Source organism: Capra hircus, chromosome 1 (genome assembly GCF_001704415.2).
Source record: "Capra hircus breed San Clemente chromosome 1, ASM170441v1, whole genome shotgun sequence".
Classification (NCBI taxonomy): domain Eukaryota; kingdom Metazoa; phylum Chordata; class Mammalia; order Artiodactyla; family Bovidae; genus Capra; species Capra hircus.
The window spans coordinates 154,151,227-154,171,480 of NC_030808.1; the positions used below are offsets into that span (position 1 = coordinate 154,151,227).

The window sequence follows — 20,254 nt, forward strand, 5'->3', positions numbered from 1 at the left end:
AGAGAGACGGAACATGAGAGGGTAATTAATAAGGCAAGTATCACCTCCACTTAACTGTTACTTCCCAGGAAGTTCTGAAAATTCCGCCTTCATGCCTTAGAAGATGACAGTTCCGATTTGAGGACCAAAGTTATGTCCCTTCCAACCTAAACATCTACTGGCTCACAGACTCAAAGGTGATACTGGGTTTACAGTCGTGTCAGTGTGCTGTTAAACCAGACAGCTTAAAAGACATCCCAGTGTTCCATTAAGACTGAAACCGACTCTGACCCTGTCTTCCTGGAGAATATTAGATGGCATTTTATGCGTGCTGAGGTGTGGGGTGATATTTGTTTTCCCACACACTTATGTCCAGGTAAAGACATCACAGCAATTGTGTATCAAGCTCCTCCAGAGAACGCTGATATAAACTGAGGTTGACCCAGGTCTCCTGGGTAAGGTTAACACTGGGGATGACAAAGTGTTGCACCGTTTAAGAGGAAGAGCTCAAGAAATGAGGATGGCTCTCATCCCTAACAACCAGGACGGTGTTGGTGGGGGTTCTGCTCTGTTATGAGCCATCCTGGCCTGCAGCCTCTGCCACATCAGCATTTCTCAGGTGCACAGCATGTCATGTGTCTCAATCACCTCAATTCTTAATCAGAAACATGTATTTCAACACTGTGAATTTAATCATATACTTCAGAAAATATTTACATATTGGTCTTTAACAAATGAATTGCTTTGACAAACAGATAAATTTAAAGGATGAGGTCTTAGTTACAGAGCTAAAAAGTTTACAATAAAAACTTCTTATATATGTATTGAAAGCATTTTAACATTCATTGTAAATACTTGTTAGAAGCTTAATACTTTGGAATCATCTAAAACTATTCAAATACATCAAATGAAAAGGACATCATTTGCTTTTTGGTTGTTTCCACTAGTCCCATGTATTTATTAGGGTCCAAAACACTAGTGGAAAAAGTCATTTAATTGGAAAAAAATCAACCTACGGAAAGAATTTTAGAAAAGAGCAAAAAAAAAAAAAAAAAAAAAGGCCTGGTCTGTGTTAAACACTGTATTTCCAAATAGCAAACAGTCCTTTTAGCTACAGCACTCCACGATCATATTGGAATTCACTAGTTCCTCAAAACTTGTAAGCCAGCTGTATTTAACAGTTTTATTAACATGTCTATACATACCATATACGTAACTGGAATTACGTTCTCTGTGTGTCAAAAAGTACCAGGAAAGAAACAAGACTGAGTCACCAGCCACAAATTAGAAGAAAACTGTGCCGTTTGTGTTGCGATGAGGATACTGGGAGCTCCTCTGCTGGCCCAGTGATTGATACTGAGCTTCCACTGCCAAGGCCACAGGTTCGATCCCTGGTCAGGGAACTAAGATCCCACCTGCCACACAGTGCAGCCAAGCAAAACAAAACTAACACCTTTAAGGCTTCCCCGGTGGCGCTAGTGGTAAAGAATCTGCCTGCAATGCAGGCGACATAGTGAGACGTGGGTTCGATCCCTGAGTCAGGAAGACCCCCTGCAGAAGAGGGTCTTGGCTGGAGTATCTTACACTTCACTATTCTTGCCTGGAGAATCCCATGAACTGAGCAGCCTGCCAAGCTATAGTCCATGGGGTCACAAAGAGTCGGACTCAACTGAAGCAACTTAGCAGGCACCTAAGAATACTGGATGGCTAATTCTCAATCTTAGACGTCTGTCATTCAGAAGTGGCTTTTCAGAAACAGAGAAATTCACAGTTACAGCTGGATCAACACTCCTCTTTCAGTAATCAACAGAACAACATAAGTAAAAAACACAGATCAGCAATAAACCCACACAAATCAAACCAACTGATTTTTGACAAAGATGCAAAGGCAACTCAATGGAAAAAGGATAGTCTTTCTACAGTGATACCGGAATACCTGGATTCTATCTGCCAAAAATAATTAATTAATTAATCATGACCTCTCACTTTATATAAAAATTTACTCAACATGGATCACAGGCCTAAACATACTACACAAAACAATTAGCAGAAAATAAGACGTTTATGATCTGGGTTAAACACAGAATTCTTAGATACGACAACCAAAACAAACTTGATATGGAAACAACAGATAATTTGAATTTCACCAAAAAGGAAAAATGTTTGCGCTATGAAGGATGCTTCTAAGAAATGAGAACACAATCCACTGGCAGGAAGATGCTATTTGTGAATGACAAACATGACAACAGACCTGTCTATGGAATACATAGAAAGCTTTAAGCTCAATACTAAGAAAATAAATAAGCCCAATTTATTTGGTTGGGCAAAAGACGTGAGCTATCTGAATTGACATTATTTTAACAGAACTTATTCTGAGATAATTGTATACTCACATTAAGTTGGAAGACACAGTATAGTGAGTCTGTGAATTCAGTTTCCCCAAGGGTGGCGTCCTGCAGAAACATGGCACCCTATCACCCCCAGGATACGCAGCAGTTCACAGTCCTAACACCGAACGCTCCATCACCACGAGGGTCTTTGTTGTGCTCTCCTGTGAGCATGCCCACCTTCTCTCCTGCCTCGCCTTTGTTCAAGCCTGTTACTTTTATTAATCTTTTCAAAGAAATAGCTTTTTGTTTCATTTTTCTTACTCTTGTTTCTTGTTATTCTATTATCTTTGTAGTGTTCTTAATTATGTTGGTTTCGATCCTTACCTTTATTCCTTCCTCTGCTTACTTTGAATTAGTCTTCTTAGGGTCGCAAAGAGTTGGACACGACTGAGCGACTGAACTGAACTGAAGGTACAAACTACCATTATTGAGTTCTATATTTTTTTGTCTAGTTTACTATCAATTATTAATAGTCTCCAGCTATAAATATGGATTTGCCTTTCTTCTTTCAGCTCTTTTTTGGTTCACATATTTTGCAACTCTGTTGTTTCAATACACACACATTAAGGACTGCTCAATCCATTTGCTGGACTGACCCTTTTACCATTACGTAATATCCGTTTTGTCTGTGCTAATTTTTCGTTCTCAGAAGAAGTCTACTTTTATTTGACATTATTATCGCTTTCCCCATTTCTTTTAATGTTTCTGTGTTTTACCTTTTCCAACCTTCTAATCTAAAAACACCATATTTGAAGTGAGCTTCTTGTAGACAGCATGCAGTTGGCTCATGTTTAAAATCTTCCAAACTGTCTCATAACTGGTGTATTTAGACCAACCATTTACACTTACTCCACAGTGACACTGAATCACTGGAAAGTGGAAACTGAATATTTATTTCTGGAGGTTTAGAAAACAAAAAGAGGCGTTAAGTAGGCCTACTGGAAGAGGCGGCTCAAAGAAAGGTTTTTGTTTCGCTGATTCATTTTTTCCTTAAGAAACTAGCAAAGAGAACTAGGTTAGAAACATTAAAGATATAACACCTAACGGCTCCTGGTCACAAAGAAGAGGGAAACCGTTAACTCCAGAGTACACAGAGAGTGAACAGAGGCATCGACAACAGGGCAGAAGACAAGGTGGGCTTCAGGCTGGCGGCGAGGAAGCAAGCAGCTGAGGCGGCCGGGCTTGGTGACACGAGACCGGGCAAGACTGCTTCAGGAGGAACGGGAAGGTGACCCAGCGGGAGGCGCGCCGGACGCTGCGAAGCTGCAGCAGCTCCGTCCCGCAGTGTCCTCCGTTTTCTCAAATAAGCATTGTCAGTCTGGGTTATTGCCAAGCCATAGATTCCATCAGTGAAACATTTCTTCAGACCACCTCTCCTCCGCTGCTATTATCAATTCTTACCCAGACAAGGGCAAAGCCATCCTTACCGTATCCATGTTTCCAGCCTCGCCTCTCTCAAACACATCAACTACACTATGTTTTCGTTAAAATGCGAACTAGACCATACTGCGTGCTGCTTTAAATACATGGAAGTCAGGTACACATGCCTGGATGTTTTCAGGATTTGGTTTTGTCCTTCTTGTCTCACTTTACTGGCAACTCCACAACATCATGTTGAATGTGGACTTTCAAACCATTTCTCCCCGAATCTGTCTCCAAAACTCTAGAACTGTATAATACAGTTTTCTACTGCATACCAAAGTTCCCAAAGAAAGACGGCACTCAGCATATGCGTAATGTATTCCTCTTTCAAATTTCTTTCCCTATTGTTCATTATCTTTGTCATTTTTACCACCAGTGACCTTTCTGTCCAAATTAAGTTTGACCCTTCCCTCTTCCCCACTCCCATGTTCAATTAATTGCAAGTCCTGAAAACTCAGCAGCTTGGCCTTTTCTCCGCATGCCCACTTATCTCTATGATCCTTCTTGCCTTTTGTCTGGTTTCAGGCCACCAGTACCTGTCTTCTAGAATACAAACACTACCACTTTAGTTGCTAACCACTGCTCCCTTAGTGCTACTTCCCCCTTCAATCCATTTACCACTGGGCGACCAGTGCAATTTGATTATAAAGCCATTGTTTATTTTCAAGGTGGTTTTTTTTTTTTTTTTTTTTTTGGTGTCAACCACTTTTAATGTATTTCCTAAATGTGTTACAATATTGCTTCTGTTTTACATTTTGGTTTTTGGCCATGAGGCATGTGGGCTCTTAGGTCCTGGACTGGGGATCAAACATACAACCCCTACGTTAGAAAGTGAAATCTTAACCAATGGACCGTAAGGAAATCCCCAAATCATTACATTTCAGCGACACTCTCCTCTCCCTCAGCCTAGAATAAAGCTCTGGGCCAGTGGTGTCTGGGTCCTAGCTCCCCTTAACTATCCTTACTGCTAACTCTGTTTCTAGTAGGTTGCCTATCTCTGCTTCATTGAGTGGTTCCTCCGGGGCTTCATTTTGTTCCTTCATCTGGGATATGTCCCTCTGCTATCTCATCTTGTCTGATTCTCCGTGGCTGTTGTTTCCATTTCCACTGGTTGCAGGGCTGTATAGTCCGTCTTGCTTTAGCTGTCTCCCCTGGTGGACGAGGCTGTTGGAGAGGCTTAGGCAGGCTTTCTGGGGAGGGCTTCTGCCTCCTGGTGGGTGGAGCTGGGTGCTCAGGAAGCCTTTAGGCAGCGCCACTGCTGAGAGGTGGGCTGTGTTCCTGCCCGATAGTTACCTGGCCGGAGGGGTCCTAGCACTGGGGGCCTACAAGCTGTTGGCTGAGGGGAAGGTCTTAGGGAGGAAACAGAAGCCTCTGGGAAGGTTCACACCAAGGAGTCCTCACCGGAACTGCTACCACCAGCGTCTTCTGTCCCTGCTGTGAACCACAGCTGCCCCGGGCTTCTGTAGGAGCCCCTCCCACACTAGCAGGGAGGTCTGGCCGAATCTCTTAAGAGATCACTGCTTCCCCCTGGGTCCCGGTGCACACAGGGCCCTGAGTGCCCCTCCAGGGGTGGCGCGTCTTTAGTTGCTCATCGCTGCTCCCCTGCTGCTGCTTCCCCTTCCCCTCTGGAATCCCTGTGATCAAACCCCACTGCCCTTCTGCGCCGGGTTCACCCGCTTCTCCTGGGGCTCCTCCTCTCGTCGTCAGACCCCCAGGCCAGGAAGCGTGACGTGGGGTTCAGGACTTTCACTCCTGCGGAAGAACTTCTGTGGTATAACTATTCTCCAGTTGGTGGCCTGCCCCCTGGCAGGTGTGGGATGAGATTCTACTGCGATTGTACCCCTCCGGCCACCTCACTGTGATTTCTTCATCCTCAGATTCAAGGGATCATTTCTGGTAGGTTCCAGCATGTTTTGCTTTGTTTTTTTGTCGATACTTGTTTAGCAGTTAGTTGCAATTTTAGCATTTACTAGGCCACCTTGCCAGTCCTTTAGAGCCATGATTTAATCGAAATTATATTATATCAAATCTTATCTTTTCCTCTATGTTATGCTATGAGCTCCTTGTGAGTAAGAGCCTAACATTTATTGAGAATTCAAATACTTGTTACATTCTGCTGGGAGGCACAGTGGACAGGTGAGTGAAATCTGCCATGAAACAAGCTATCTGTGATGGTCCCAAACTCCACAAGGGACTGGTCAACTTGAGATATTCAATTATTTACTGTAAGTAGTACAACTGTGGAGAGGGCAATGGCACCCCACTTCAGTGCTCTCGCCTGGAGAATCCCATGGACGGAGGAGCCTGGTGGGCTGCAGTCCGTGGGGTCGGACATGACTGAGAGACTTCACTTTCACTTCTCACTTTCATGCACTGGAGAAGGAAATGGCCACCCACTCCAGTGTTCTTGCCTGGAGAATCCCAGGGACGGGGGAGCCTGGTGGGCTGCCGTCTATGGGGTCGCACAGAGGTGGACACGACTGAGGCGACTCAGCAGCAGCAGCAGCAGAACAACTGAGACAGAAGTATTTCATGAGTAGCTACAAAAGTGGCCTTCCCAAAGATTCTGAGATGCTGGAACTCTGTGCAGGACCAACAGCAAAGCCGTGCGGCAGGCCACCAGGACCCCACCCGCCCTGGGCCGCAGCGCACTCATCCATGCTCTCTGAACACAGCTGTCACCCAAAGCTCCATTTCAGCCTAAAGCAGTATCATTCAGTCTTCAATTTCTCAGTTTGAGCAAAAGAATATTAAACGAAAATGGTGAAATAAAAATCTTTAGTCAAAAGTTCTTCCCTAATCTGGTAATTTAACAGAAAAGAAAACAAAGTTCTATCTTGTCCAAACTGTTTTGGTGAACACATACTATATATATATATATATATATATATATATATATAATTTCCCTTTCAAAGAATTACAGATTATCTAATTTTTTTGAAGTTCTAAAATACTGTCAGAGATTGAAGTAAATACATTTTATTGCATTGCAGATGTTAAAACAGAAATATTTTCTTTCATATTAACACATAACTGACCAGGGGATTTTTGCAGAAAATAACACCTGTGGCTAGCAATTTGTTACATAAGTGAATTCTGACCAATAATATTCAGGTGGCAAATGATGTATTACTATTTCTCTGGTCAATACAGTGTTAAATATTCTTTCCACGGCCTCCACTTTCCTTAATTCCTGAAAGACTACTGATAGTAGCTCAGATATGTCTTCAAAGTATTTCAGTTTTCCGTATACTGACATGTATGCCCACTAATAGCAATTAAGCACTTTCTACATCTGCCATCACTTTTTTAACTCTTATAAAATCAATCAGTGATTAAATAGAGATAACCGAGAAAATAGCAAAAAGTATAGAACATAAACACCAGCCTTTACTCCCTGTTAGAGATGACCAATGTTAACACTACTTACAGGCTAATTTTCATTTCAAACATATATAAGTTTTTAAACTAGGAAAATATATTATATGTAGTTTTTCTTATTGATTTTTTTTCCCTTAGAATTTATCATTAGCATTATATCTTGGGATTATACAGTTCACAAATACATCACTTAATTTACGGCCTAATTTCATCAAATGAACTTATTTACCCTATTATTTCCTTTATTATTAGAAATCAGTCTCCCTTTCATATCATAAATAACACCGTGATAAGCATCTTTATACAGCCCTCTGCTCCCTGATTCCCTTAACATGTCTATAAGCTTAAAAGTGCAATCAGGAGTCAAGGAGCCCAAGTTTATCAGGCATTTTACTTACTTTCCTGATCAACCCCCAAATTTACTACATTAGCACTGAGTTAAATGCTATTTAATTTATAATTCTTTCATATTTGAACAGTTGAAACCCTTTCTCTATATTTGTTGTCCATTGATTTTTTTTCCCTATGTATCGGTTCACTTTAGTTTTCTAAATATTTTACAGGTAAAGTGATTTCTTACTAATTTTAAGGATTTATTATATATAAAGAATACAAATTTGCTTTTTATTCTTTATATATATTTTCTGTACGTTGCAAAATTTTTTTATCTTTGCGTTGAATTTTAGTGGAAAGAAGTTTTGGAGTAGGCTGGTTTCTGATCACTAGTAACAGGGCTTGTCTGATTCTAGGCCGTGGCCCTGTCTGGTCTTTGCTGCTTACCCGCTCGCCCTGCGTTCGACTCATGGTCTAGTCTGACACATAGTACATCTGTGTGTCTCACACGTAGTTTGGTAGAGGAGGTTCTTGATTATTGATAAATAATCTGCTAAATTTTGGTATTGATTCCAAATATTTATATCATAGGATATTTGTTCTAACACATATCAGTGTGACTGTGTATAACTACCAAGTTTTTCAAGCTGATATCTGAAGTATAATCATATGGTCAAAATATAATTGCCCACCTTAAAAATTCTCCTACATCCTCATAGTCCTAGTCAAACGAGCGTATGAATGCAGGCTCAAGAGTGCAAAGCCTGGCTCAACTTTTTGGTAGCTAGTTTATCTAAACAAAATAAGCCTTTATACTTTTTTGAGTTCCTCATCCACAAAATGGAGATGGTCACAATATGTGTACCAATGTGTTGTGAGAATAAGTAGCTGATGACAGCCATTAGGGACAATGTCTGGTCTTTAGGAAACAATATTAACAATTATTAATCATTATTTCAAATAATTATCTTTCCCCATAATTCTTAATTATAACTCTTCATATAGAAGGAGGAAAACCCAGCTTTTTCAAAAGGATTAATTTGGGGGGATTGCCCAGTGCATAACAAGGAATCAAACATATATTTTATATTTAATACATAATGTAAAGTTCATTAAAAAGATAAGAACATTTCAATCACTAACTGTGTTTAGAATAGTAAGCCATTTCTTAACCTGTTGAGAGAGAATTTTTAAGGTGGGTAATTATACTGACTTTGATGACAGTTGTATTTTTGACTATATGATTATACTTCAAATATCAGCTCGAAAAACTTGGTAGTTATACACAATCACACTGATATGTGTTAGAACAAATATACTGTGATATAAATATTTGGAAACAATACCAAAATTTAGCAGATTATTTATCAATAATCAAGAACCTCCTCTTCTAAATTACTAGACATCAACACAGCAAAACAACTGCTAATCCAGAAAATAGGAAATAAGGGAAATGAAAGATGTATAATAAACATTTGGGAGATATGGAATTTATCCCATGAGTGCTGTAAAGTGCTCATAATTTAAGAATGCCAAAGCCCAAGTGTGTTATGAGGATCTTTCCTCAAAAGTGACATTAATTGCATATCCCACAGATGCTTATTATGTATTCTATTTATATCAAAGAGTAAAATGTAGTTGAAAATATACAGATTCAATATATTTAAAAGTGCTAATAAAATACAGTTACTCTGGCCTAGCAAAAACTTGTTATTTTTAAACTTCAATTTTTAATCTCTTTATAAAATAGTATTGAGTACTGGTGGCTCAGATGGTAAGGCGTCTCTTGTCTACAATGCCAGAGACCCGGGTTCAATCCCTGGGTCGGGAAGATCCCCTGGAGAAGGAAATGGCAATCCACTCCAATACTATTGCCTGGTAAATCCCATGGACAGAGGAGCCTGGTAGGTTACAGTCCACGGGGTCGCAAAGAGTTAGACATGACTGAGCGACTTCACTTCACTTCATTAAGAAAACAGCATTGAATACTTGTATTTTTATCTGCTTTGACTGGGTTCTTCTGGAATCGAAATAACACATACTCAGGGATGAAATGGTAAAAGTAGTATTTTAGAGGTGTTTTCACAAAAATAACTCCTAAGTGATGAAATCACAGGACATTCTTATTCTCATATTAAAACACTGAACAGCAACTGTTAGACATCACCTTGAATTCATGTAGTCAGTGTTTCACTTTGGAAATTAGTCAGCATGCATTGATAGGCCCCTTAGAACTTGAATTTTTAAAAGTCTAATAATTAGCAAACAAAAGACAAGTCAAGATAATACATCTTCTGAATTTTTAAAGAAAAATTTCATTTTTGGTATAAAAGGAGTAATCTTTCACAAAGTTAGTGGAAGATAGTGTAAATTACTTTTAGGAAATATTATTTTATAATATCACTTCAGTTCAGTTCAGTCGCTCAGTCGTGGTTCGACTCTTTGCGACCCCATGAATCGCAGCACGCCAGGCCTCCCTGTCCATCACGAACTCCCAGAGTTCACTCAGACTCACATCCATTTAGGATGTATTAAATATTTAATTATAAATTAACACTGTTTAACCTAAGTAGTAAGTTGATTTAACATTTCCTGACAGAAAAACCAGTTACAGTTATTCAGGAGATAATGCACTTAAACATACAAATAACAGCATTAACAAGCAAGTTACTATCTAACATTCAAGATTCCATAGGATCTTATTCCTGTATTGCAAGACAAATATCATCAATTCATTTAAAATTAAGATAAGCTAATTTGGAATTACTTTAGCCAATGTTTGCAATTAACATTTTTACACTAATTATTTTTTTAATTTTAAATTTTTTAACTGAAGGGTAATTGCCTTACAGAATTGTGTTGGTTTCCACCAAACATCAATATGAATCAGCCATATGTATTCATGTGTCCCCTCTCTCTTGAACCTCCCTCCCCATCTCATCCCTCTAGGTTGTTACTGAGCCCTGGTTTGAGCTCCCTGAGCCGTACAGTAGATTCCCACTGGCTATCTATTTTACAAGTGGTAATGTAAGTTTCCAGGTTACAACCTCCATACATCCCACTCTCTCCTTCCTCCCCTCCCCTGCCGTGTCCTAAGTGTGTTCTGGATGATGTCTGTGTCTCTCTGCTGCCCTGCAAATGATTCCATCAGTACCCTCTATCTAGACTCCATGTATGTGCATTAGTATAAGACATTTGCTTTTCTCTTTCTGACTTACTTCACTCTGTAGAAGGGGCTCTCGGTTCACCTACCTCATTAGAACAGACTCGAATGTGTTCCTTTATATGGTTGAGTAATATTTCCTTTATGTATGCATGACAGCTTCTTTATCCATTCATCAGCCAGCTGCTTCCATGTCCCAGCTACTGTAAATAGGGCTGCAGTGGACATTGGGGTACATGCGTCTCTTTCAATTTTGATTTCCTCAGGGTGTATGTCTAGGAGTGGGATTGCTGGGTCATATGGTGGTTTTATTCCTAGATTTTTAAGGAATCACCATACCGTCTTCCATAGTGACTGCATCAATTTACATTCCCACCAACAGTGAAAGAGGGTTCCTTCCCTTTTCCCCACACCCTCCCCAGCATTTATTGTAGACTTCTTGATGACGGGCATTCTGACCAGTGTGAAGTGGTGTCTCACTGTAGTTTTGATTTGCAGTTCTCTAATCATGAGCAATGTTGAGCACATTTTCAATGTGTTTGGTAGCCATCTGTATGTCTTCTTTGGAGAAATGTCTGTTTATGTCTTTTTCCCACTTTTTGATTGGGTTATTTGGTTTTCCAGTATTGAGTTGTATGAGCTGCTTGTATATTCTAGAAATTGATCCCCTGTCAGCTGTTGCATCTGCTATTATTGTCTCCCATGCTGAGGGTTGTCTTTTCACCTTATTTATAGTTTCCTCTGTTGTGTAAAATCTTTTAAGTTTAATTAGGTCCTATTTGTTTACTTTTATTTTTATTTCCATTACTCTAGGAGGTGGGTCATAGAGGATCTTGCTTTGATTTATGTCATAAAGTGTTCTGCCTATGTATTCCTCTAAGAGTTTTATAGTTTCTGGTCTTACCTTTAGGTCTTTAATCCATTCTGAGTTTATCTTTGTGTATGGTGTTAGGCAGTGTTATAATTTCATTCTTTCACATGTAGCTGTCCAGTTTTCCCAGCACCACTTACATTGTCAGAAAATTCCTAGACCTAATCAGTGAATTTAACAAAGTCGCAGAATGCAAAATCAATACACAGAAATCACCTGCATTCCTATACACTAACAATGAAAACCCAGAAAGAGAAATTAAGGAATCAATCCCACTCACCATTACAACAAAAACAGGAATAGGCCTACCTAAGGAGGCAAAAGAGCTGCATGAAGAAAACTATAAGACACGGACGAAAGGGGTCAGAGGCGGCACAGACAGACGGAGAGACACTCTTCCTGTTCCTGGGCTGGAAGAAACGATATCATGAAAATGACTATACTACCAAATGCAATCTACCAATTCAATGTGATCCCTATCAAATCACCAATGCCATTTTTCACAGAACTAGAACAAAAAGTTCCACATTTCATGTGGCTACACTAATTATTAATTCTAATTTTGTTAAGCACATTTACTAACAAAAAGCAGTAAGTGCATTTATAGATGGCATATTTATCACATCAGGAGACTTCCACATATATTCTCACACAAATATCAGAATGCTGCTGCTGCAGCTAAGTCGCTTCAGTCAAGTCCGACTCTGTGCGACCCCACAGATGGCAGCCCACCAGGCTCCGCTATCCCTGGGATTCTCCAGGCAAGAACACCAGAATGGGGACAATTATAAAACCTTTTTCATTTCTTTAAAAACACATTTATTTATTTATTTGGCTATGCCTGGTCTCTCAGTTGCGGCATGTGGGATCCAGTGCCCTGACCGGGGATGGAACCCAGGCCCCTGAATTAGGAGCATGGAGTCTTAGCTACAGGACCACCGGGGAAGTCCCGAATCTTTGTCTTAAAGATAACCACAACCGTATCAGAGAGCAGACTCAATTAGACTTTAATGTACCATGCAACTGCTAAGGTTGACTAAAATTAGAAACCTGGACTCAATACGGGATATAGTTTCATTTTGCTAAATAACCTTTTCTCCACCTTGTAAACAACTTTCTCCCAAGAGCAACATATAGGAGCATCAGCAGTTATTTAGATTAATATTACTTGCATTATCTAAAACAAAACTAATAATTTTAATTTATTTCCATGAGATAAAACCTACAACATTTATTAGGTTCAAGGACATAAAATTATTCTGTCAAACTGCTATAATGTTTCTAAATGTTTACTCTTCAATTCTGTACTATTTCTTGAGAAGCACCCCTACAAAGGATAGCTATTATGTTTCCACTTAGGTAGAAGCTTGGATGCCTTACTGAAGAAAACACAGAAAGCCAAAGTCAGAGCTAGAAGGGCTCCCGAATCACAGGGTACATCATGCTGACAGGGCCATGATATCTTAAATCTGCAACCACAGGGTACATCATGCTGACAGGGCCATGATATCTTAAATCTGCAACCACAATGGCAGATAATGGAAACAAAAGCAGTGCTCACCATATACTCAATGTTTATCCCCTACTGAACACTATGATTTTTATATATTATGATTTAATTTTCATAGGCACTCCATGAAGTAGGTACCACTATTTTTCATTTCCATTTCACAGATGAAGAAACCAAGGCTCAGAGTGGTTAAACAAGTCTGTATCATTTCAAAGTCTATGCTTCTAACTGCCATTTTATATTATATTATCCTTTGTGCCCATTCTAACAGTTATCAGTAGGAAATATACAGATGAGTGGTACAGCTTAGGGTAGCATAAAGACACAGGGAAACTCAACCACATTGCCTCACCAAAAGAAATTATGAAATCAAATTTAGTAAGTGATATAAGTAAGTAAAATCCTTGCACTACAGAATGTAAAACAGAACAATTAAGAGAATGAGTGATTTCTTCAAGGATGAAAAACTGTGTATTTTAAAATAATACATCTATACAAAAATAAACGGATAACTGAGTCAGCTACTGTTACTGCAAGCCCTGATTTTGTTAGTGCTGCTAAAAAATGAAGTTGAAAAGATTAAGAGTAATTATGTCAGCGATCACAGAATTTTATTGGGAAGGTGCTGGGTGGATATGAAAGAAGTTCTATGGGTCATTATGAAGAGAAAGCAGATGGGAACTCATGTCTGATAAGGAAACCAGAACACACTGGCTAAAAATCACCGGACCCAAGTCCATGCCACGACGACCACAATGTAAAGCACCAGCTCGGCCAAAGAGGCAGCAAACAAGAGAGCATTTCAAAGAAGTGAGAAACGTGTCCAGCATTAGTTTCTCTCTCCAATATTTAAGACCAATTTCTAGACCAGAAAACAGTTTTTGAGGCTATCAAATCATTTTCTGTTTGAATAAACCAGCTGTTTCAGTGCATTGCTGTAGTTTCGCTGCTGCCTTGTGTCTGAAGTCTTTTGTGACCCCATGGACTGTAGCCCTCCAGGCTCCTCTGTCCGTGGGGTTTCCCAGGCAGAACACTGGAGGGGGCACAAAGCTGAAAAGAATATAGAATCTGCCTCCTGACCTGGCCACCTGGTAGTCTGCAACAGAGTTTTATTCTATAATCACAGGTATGTTAGCCAGACTTAAAAGTGGCGTAAATGCCAGTGTGACGGTAACCTACAGTGCTGCCCAAGACCCATGATTTCCACAGCTTTCTCCCTCCCACTGGGAGTGACGCGCTACTCTCAGTGATGAAGTCAAGCGTAAGTCACAAAAATGCAAACGAGTATCATCGAAACAGGAGCGCGGAGGGTGTCAGTCAGAGCTCAGGGCTTCAGGAGGAGAGCAGCTAAGCAGCAGTCACTAGCGTCAGGCTGTGCGCCATGCGGACGTGAAGAAAGCTCACTGACATGCTCTCCTTCGGTCTAGATAAGTGGCTTCTGCGCTGGTTCAAAACCTGTGACTTGAGGTTCTTCCTGATTGAAATAATGAACTCATATTCATTGCAAATCTGTTATGTATATCTCATAAAATCTTCTCAATTTTCCATATTCGATATAGCTAAAAGATGTGATTTGCAAGAGACGTCAACCAAGGGAATGCCCAACATTAGGTATGAATGCCGTTTATCGTTTCAATTTAAAAATGCTTTTGCTGTCTGTAGCACTACGCAACTAACTCATATTTATTAAAGTTGCTAATTTGCATACTCACATTATAAGTTATTGAATACACACACACACACACACACACACACACACACACACACACACACACTCTCTCATATACACCTAAGGGTGACTGGCTCCATATTCTCCTGCTACAGAATGCAAACGAGTATGTTACAGAAATCATCTGGCTAAAGAAGGTTAATATATTATTTTTACTGTGAGAGACATTTATCTTACTTTTAGAAATGCACTCCAAAGGGGTAGAGCAGATAAGCACATTATAAAGCGGAAAGAACATGAATATATTACAGGATTGTCTGGGTACTGGGCTGCTTCACATGTATATAACCTGGGTGACTCTGCACTTCTCAGAAGGCTTGGTTTAATGATCTGCTGTTGCCATCTTGAAATTCCCACTCATTTTTTTAAAGAGCCATTTATTTTTATTTTGCACTGAGCTTTGCAGATTATGGATCCAGTTCCATCTGGACTGATTTCACTGTTCAGTATGTGTAAGGTTATTGTAAACCTCAGGCTTCTCTGGTGGCTCAGATGGTAAAGAATCTGCCTGCAATGTAGGAGACCCAGGTTCGATCCCTGGGATGGGAAGATCCCTTGGAGGAGGGAATGGCAACCCACTTCAGTATTCTTGCCTCAAGAATTCCATGGACGGGGAGCCTGGTGGGCTATAGTCCATGGGATTGCACAGTGTTGGACATGAGTGAGTGACTAACAGCTTCAGTGCACGTCTCAGCTTCTCCCTTTGTAACACAGGGTAGTATCAGATGAAAGACAGCGTATGAAAGCAGTGAGCACAGGGTCTGGCTCACAGAACACAAAGGCGAAATGAAAGAACCACAGCCGGGACGGCGCGTACTCTTGCTTCCATGAATCCAAAACATACAGAAACCACTGTAGGTCAAAATTTGGTGATGCTGCAATTTAAATTGAATACTTACAACCCATATATCTGTGGCGCAATTTCTAGTCTGTTCAGGTGCATGTAAAGCTCAATATCATGCTTCTTCAGGAGCTGATCCTGGATCTGGTTGACTTTAGTAACAATAGCAATTGTTGGCCCCAAATCCTGTGGTCTAGCAAAGGGGATAGGAGGCATCAGGGTTTCTTTCCCCTAAACATAGGAAAAATGGAACAGGTATTATTACTTCAGGGTGAAATTAACAAATATAAGGCCATGACTCTTTAAAGTATTTATCAATGGAAGCTTAAAAAAGAATCAGCGACTACTTTAACCAACTCAGGACAAACGCTTCAAATGTGGAATAATAAACTGATTGCCACATAAATGCCTGTGCTCATAAAGTAAAGGCCAAGAAAAAGCTTCTAAAATATGTTCTAGCTGTGTTCCCTTGACCAGTTTCTTCAGTGACATTCAGCCTTTTAAGACAGTTTTGGCTAGAGGTCTTCTGTCTAGTCTCTCTGTGAGTAGCCAGTGTGCCTCAGCAGCCACAGCACCTAAGTGAATACTCTGAGGGAAACATGCTTCTTGTGGCACAAGAATTAAACATGAAAAAAAACAACACCAGTAATTGAAAACTATCTTACTTTGAGCTCTTAAACAAACAAACAAAAGAAGTCAAGAAATAAAGTACGCTGATACTAAAATAGGAGGCTTTCTCTGAATGTCCACTGATCAATTTCAACAGGTGGGCAGATGGTGCTCTGTGACAACCTAGAGGATGGGAAGGGGCGACAGGTGAGGGCAGGAGAGTCACGATGGAGGGCGCATGTGCATGATTTTGTGTGGCAGAGACCAGCACACCACTGTAGGGTAGGTGCCCTCCAGTTAAAAATAAATTAAAAAAAAAAAAAACTTAAAGAAAAAAACACCCAGCTAGGTAGAAAGATTTTTAAATTCTCCAGATCAAAAGTGTAGCTGACTTAAAAGAAATCTACACAGGCAGTACAACTTCCCTTCCTGCCACCCCATACCCTGTACAGAAAGACAGATCTCTAACTCTGTGTAATGCTTTCATGGAAACTTCAGCTACCCCCTCAAGTCTGATGATTAGTCAAGTCAGTTCAGCTACGCAGTCTGTCTGACTCTCTGTGACCCATGGACTGCAGCATGCCAGGCCTCCCTGTCCATCACCAACTCCCGGAGTTTACTCAAACTCATATCCATCAAGTCAGTGATGCCATCCAACCATCTCATCCTCTGTTGTTCCCTTCTGCTCCCGCCTTCAGTCTTTCTGAGCATCAGGGTCTTTTCCAATGAATCAGTTCTTGGCATCAGGTGCCTACAGCATTGGAGCTTCAGCTTCAGCATCAGTCCTGCTGATATACCCTAATATTCTATACCTGGCCTTTTTTCTGATGGTCAGGCCCCAAGTTCTGCCTCTCTGCAGCTGCGCTCCCTCTCTCAATGGCCGCCTGTTGCTCATCCTCAGGCTCCTTCTCGAGCTCACGTTGTTCACTCTATTTCGCGAGTGCTGCTTTTCCACATGGTTCTGGTGTCAGCTGAACTCCTACTTATATACAGTTCCCCGAGTGAGCTTAGTCATTCACAGTGCTACAGTCAAAATTCTTTTTGCAAAGACTTTCTAATCTGTATTCGTATCTAGAACTCTAGGCCACCTGCCATAGGCTCAAATGTTGGTGAAGAACCTTAGACAGCCCGAAGGTTTCAAATCCAGTAGGCCCCCATCGGTGCTCATCATCTGCTCATACACTTGTTCATGCTTTCCCATGCCTAAAGCAACACATCCTCCAGTAAGAACACCCAGTTCGCCAATTTTAGCTCCTCAGAACCACGCAGCGTACTTCTGTATATGCTGCTGCTCTGCCTGGAACCACCTGATTTGGGGACCGAATTACTCCTTCCCTCCTGCTTTAAATCCATCTTGCAAACTGTCTGGTAATCTACGTAACCTAGGTATTAGACTGTACCAGATCACCTTCCTCATACTTTTAATTTTTTTTTTTCCTTTTCTGGTAATGCCTTGCTGTATGTGGGATCTTACTCCCCAATCAGGGATCAAGCCCATGCCCCTGCAGCAGAAGCATGGAGTCCTGATTACTGGATCACAAGGGAAGTCGCTCCTTCAGTTCAGTGCAGCCTCTTCGTCGTGTCCAACTCTTTGCGACCTCATGGACCGCAGCATGCCAAGCCTCCCTGTCCGTCACCAACTCCCAGAGCTTGCTGAAACTCATGTCATTGAGCTGGTAATAACATCCAATCACCTCCTTCTCTGTTGCCCCCTTTGCCTGCCTTCAATCTTTCCCAGCATCAGGGTCCTTTCCAGTGAGTCTGCTCTTCACATCAGGTGGCCAAAGTATTGGAGCTTCAGGTTCAGTATCAGTCCTTCCAATGAATATTCAGGACTGGTCTCCTTTAGGATGGACTGGTTGGATCTCCTTGCAGTCCAAGGGACTCTCAAGAGTCTTCTCCAACAACACTGTTCAAAAGCATCAATTCTTTGGCAATCAGCTTTCTTTATGGTCCAACTCTCACTGGAAAAACCATAGCCTTAACTAGACGGACGTTTGTCAGCAAAGTAATGTCTCTGCTATTTAATATGCTATCTAGGTTTGTCATAGCTTTGCTTTCAAGGAGCAAGCGTCTTTTAATTTCATGGCTGTAGTCACCATCTGCAGTGATTTTGGAGCCCCAAAAATCAGCCCCCCAAAATAAAGTCTGTCACTGTTTCTATTTTTCCCCATCTATTTCCCATGAAGTGACAGGACCGAATGCCACGACCTTAGTTCTTGAATGAGTTTTAAGCCAGCTTTTTCACTCTCCTCTTTCACCCTCATCAAGAGACTCCTTAGTTCCTCTTCGCTTTCTGCCATAAGGGTGGTGGCATCTACATATGTGAGGTCATTGCTGTTTCTCCCGGCAATCTTGATTCCAGCTTGTGCTTCATCCAGCGTGGCATTTTGCATGATGCACCCTGCATAGAAGTCAAATGAGCAGGGAAATAATATACAGCCTTGACATACTCCTTTCTCAATTTTGAACCAGTCTCTGTTCCATGTCTGGTTCTAACTGTTGCTTCTTGACCTGCATACAGATTTCTCAGGAGGCAGGTAAGGAGGTCTGGTATTCTCATCTCTTTAGGAATTTTCCACAGTTTGATGTGATCCACATACTCAAAGGCTTTAGCAAGGTCAATGAAGCAGAAGTACATATTTTACTGGAATTCTCTTGCTTTTTTCTATGAGTCAGTGGATGTTGGCAATTTGATCTCTGGTTCCTCTGCTTTTTCTAAATCCAGCTTGAACATCTGGAAATTCTTGGTTCACGTACAGTTGAAGCCTGGCTTGGAGAAGTTTGAGCATTACTTTGCTAGCATGTGAGGTAAGTGCAGCTGTGTGGTAGTTAGAACATTCTTTGGCATTGCCCTTCTTTGGAACTGGAATGAAAACTGACCTTTTCTGGGTGACTTTCTGAATTTTCCCAATTTGCTGGCATACTGAGTGCAGCACTTTCACAGCATCATTTTTTAGAATCTGAAATAGCTCAACTGGAGTCCCATCACCTCCACTCACTCTGTTTGTAGTGATGCTTCCTAAGGTCCACTTGATTTTCACCCCAGGATGTCTGGCTCTCGGTGAGTGATCACACCATCATGGTTATCTGAGTCATGAAGATCTTTTTTGTACAGTTCTTCTGTGTATTCTTGTCACTGCTTATCTTCTGCTTCTGTTAGGTCCATATCATTTCTATCCTTTATTGTGCCCATCTTTGCATGAAATGTTCCCTAGCTACTTTAATTTTCTTGGCGAGATCTCTAGTCTTTCCGATTCTATTGTTTTCCTCTATCACTTGGCGCTGATCACTGAGGAAGGCTTTCTTCTCTCTCCTTGCCATTCCCTGGAACTCTGCATTCAGATGAGTGCATCTTTCCTTTCCTCCTTTGTCTTTAGCTTCTCTTCTTTTCACGCCTCTTTGTAAGCCCTCCTCAGACAACAACTTTGCCTTTTTGCATTTCTTTTTCTTGGGGATGGTTTTGATCGCTGCCTCCTGTACGACATTATAAATCTTCGTCCAGAGTTCTTCAGGCACTCTCTCTATCAGACCTAGTCCTTGAATTTGTCATTTCTACTGCATGACCATAAGGGGTTTGATTCAGGTCTTACATGGACGGTCTAGTGGCTTTCCTACATTCTTCAATTCAACTCTGGGTTTTGCAATATGGAGTTCATGAACTGAGCCCCAGTCAGCTCCCTGTCTTGTTTTCACTGACTGAACAGAGCTTCTCCCGAAGAAGGCAATGGCAACCCACTCCAGTACTCTTGCCTGGAGAATCCCAGGGAAGGAGGAGCCTGGTGGGCTGCCGTCTATGGGGTCACACAGAGTCGGACACAGCTGATGCAACTTAGCAGCAGCAACAGCAGTAGAGTTTCTCCATATTCAGCTGCAAAGAACTTAATCTGATTTTGGTATTGACCACCTGGTGACGTCCATGTGTAGAGTCTTCTCCTGTCATTGGAAGAGGGTGTTTGCTATGACCAGTGTGTTCTCTTGGCAAAACTCTGTTATCCTTTGCCCTGCTTCATTTTGTATTCCCAG

General features: G+C 41.1%; 1 protein-coding gene across 3 annotated transcripts in view; it reads right to left on the bottom strand.

The window, feature by feature from the left end:
- The window catches only part of TBC1D5 (TBC1 domain family member 5), a 588,062-nt gene that overhangs the window by 214,668 nt on the left and 353,140 nt on the right, over positions 1 to 20,254 (bottom strand). For all 3 annotated transcript variants that reach the window (XM_018053168.1, XM_018053179.1, XM_018053183.1), the window contains one exon: positions 15,678 to 15,850. In XM_018053168.1, coding sequence (XP_017908657.1) covers positions 15,678 to 15,850 — 173 coding nt within the window. The remainder of the gene's footprint in view (positions 1 to 15,677; positions 15,851 to 20,254) is intronic.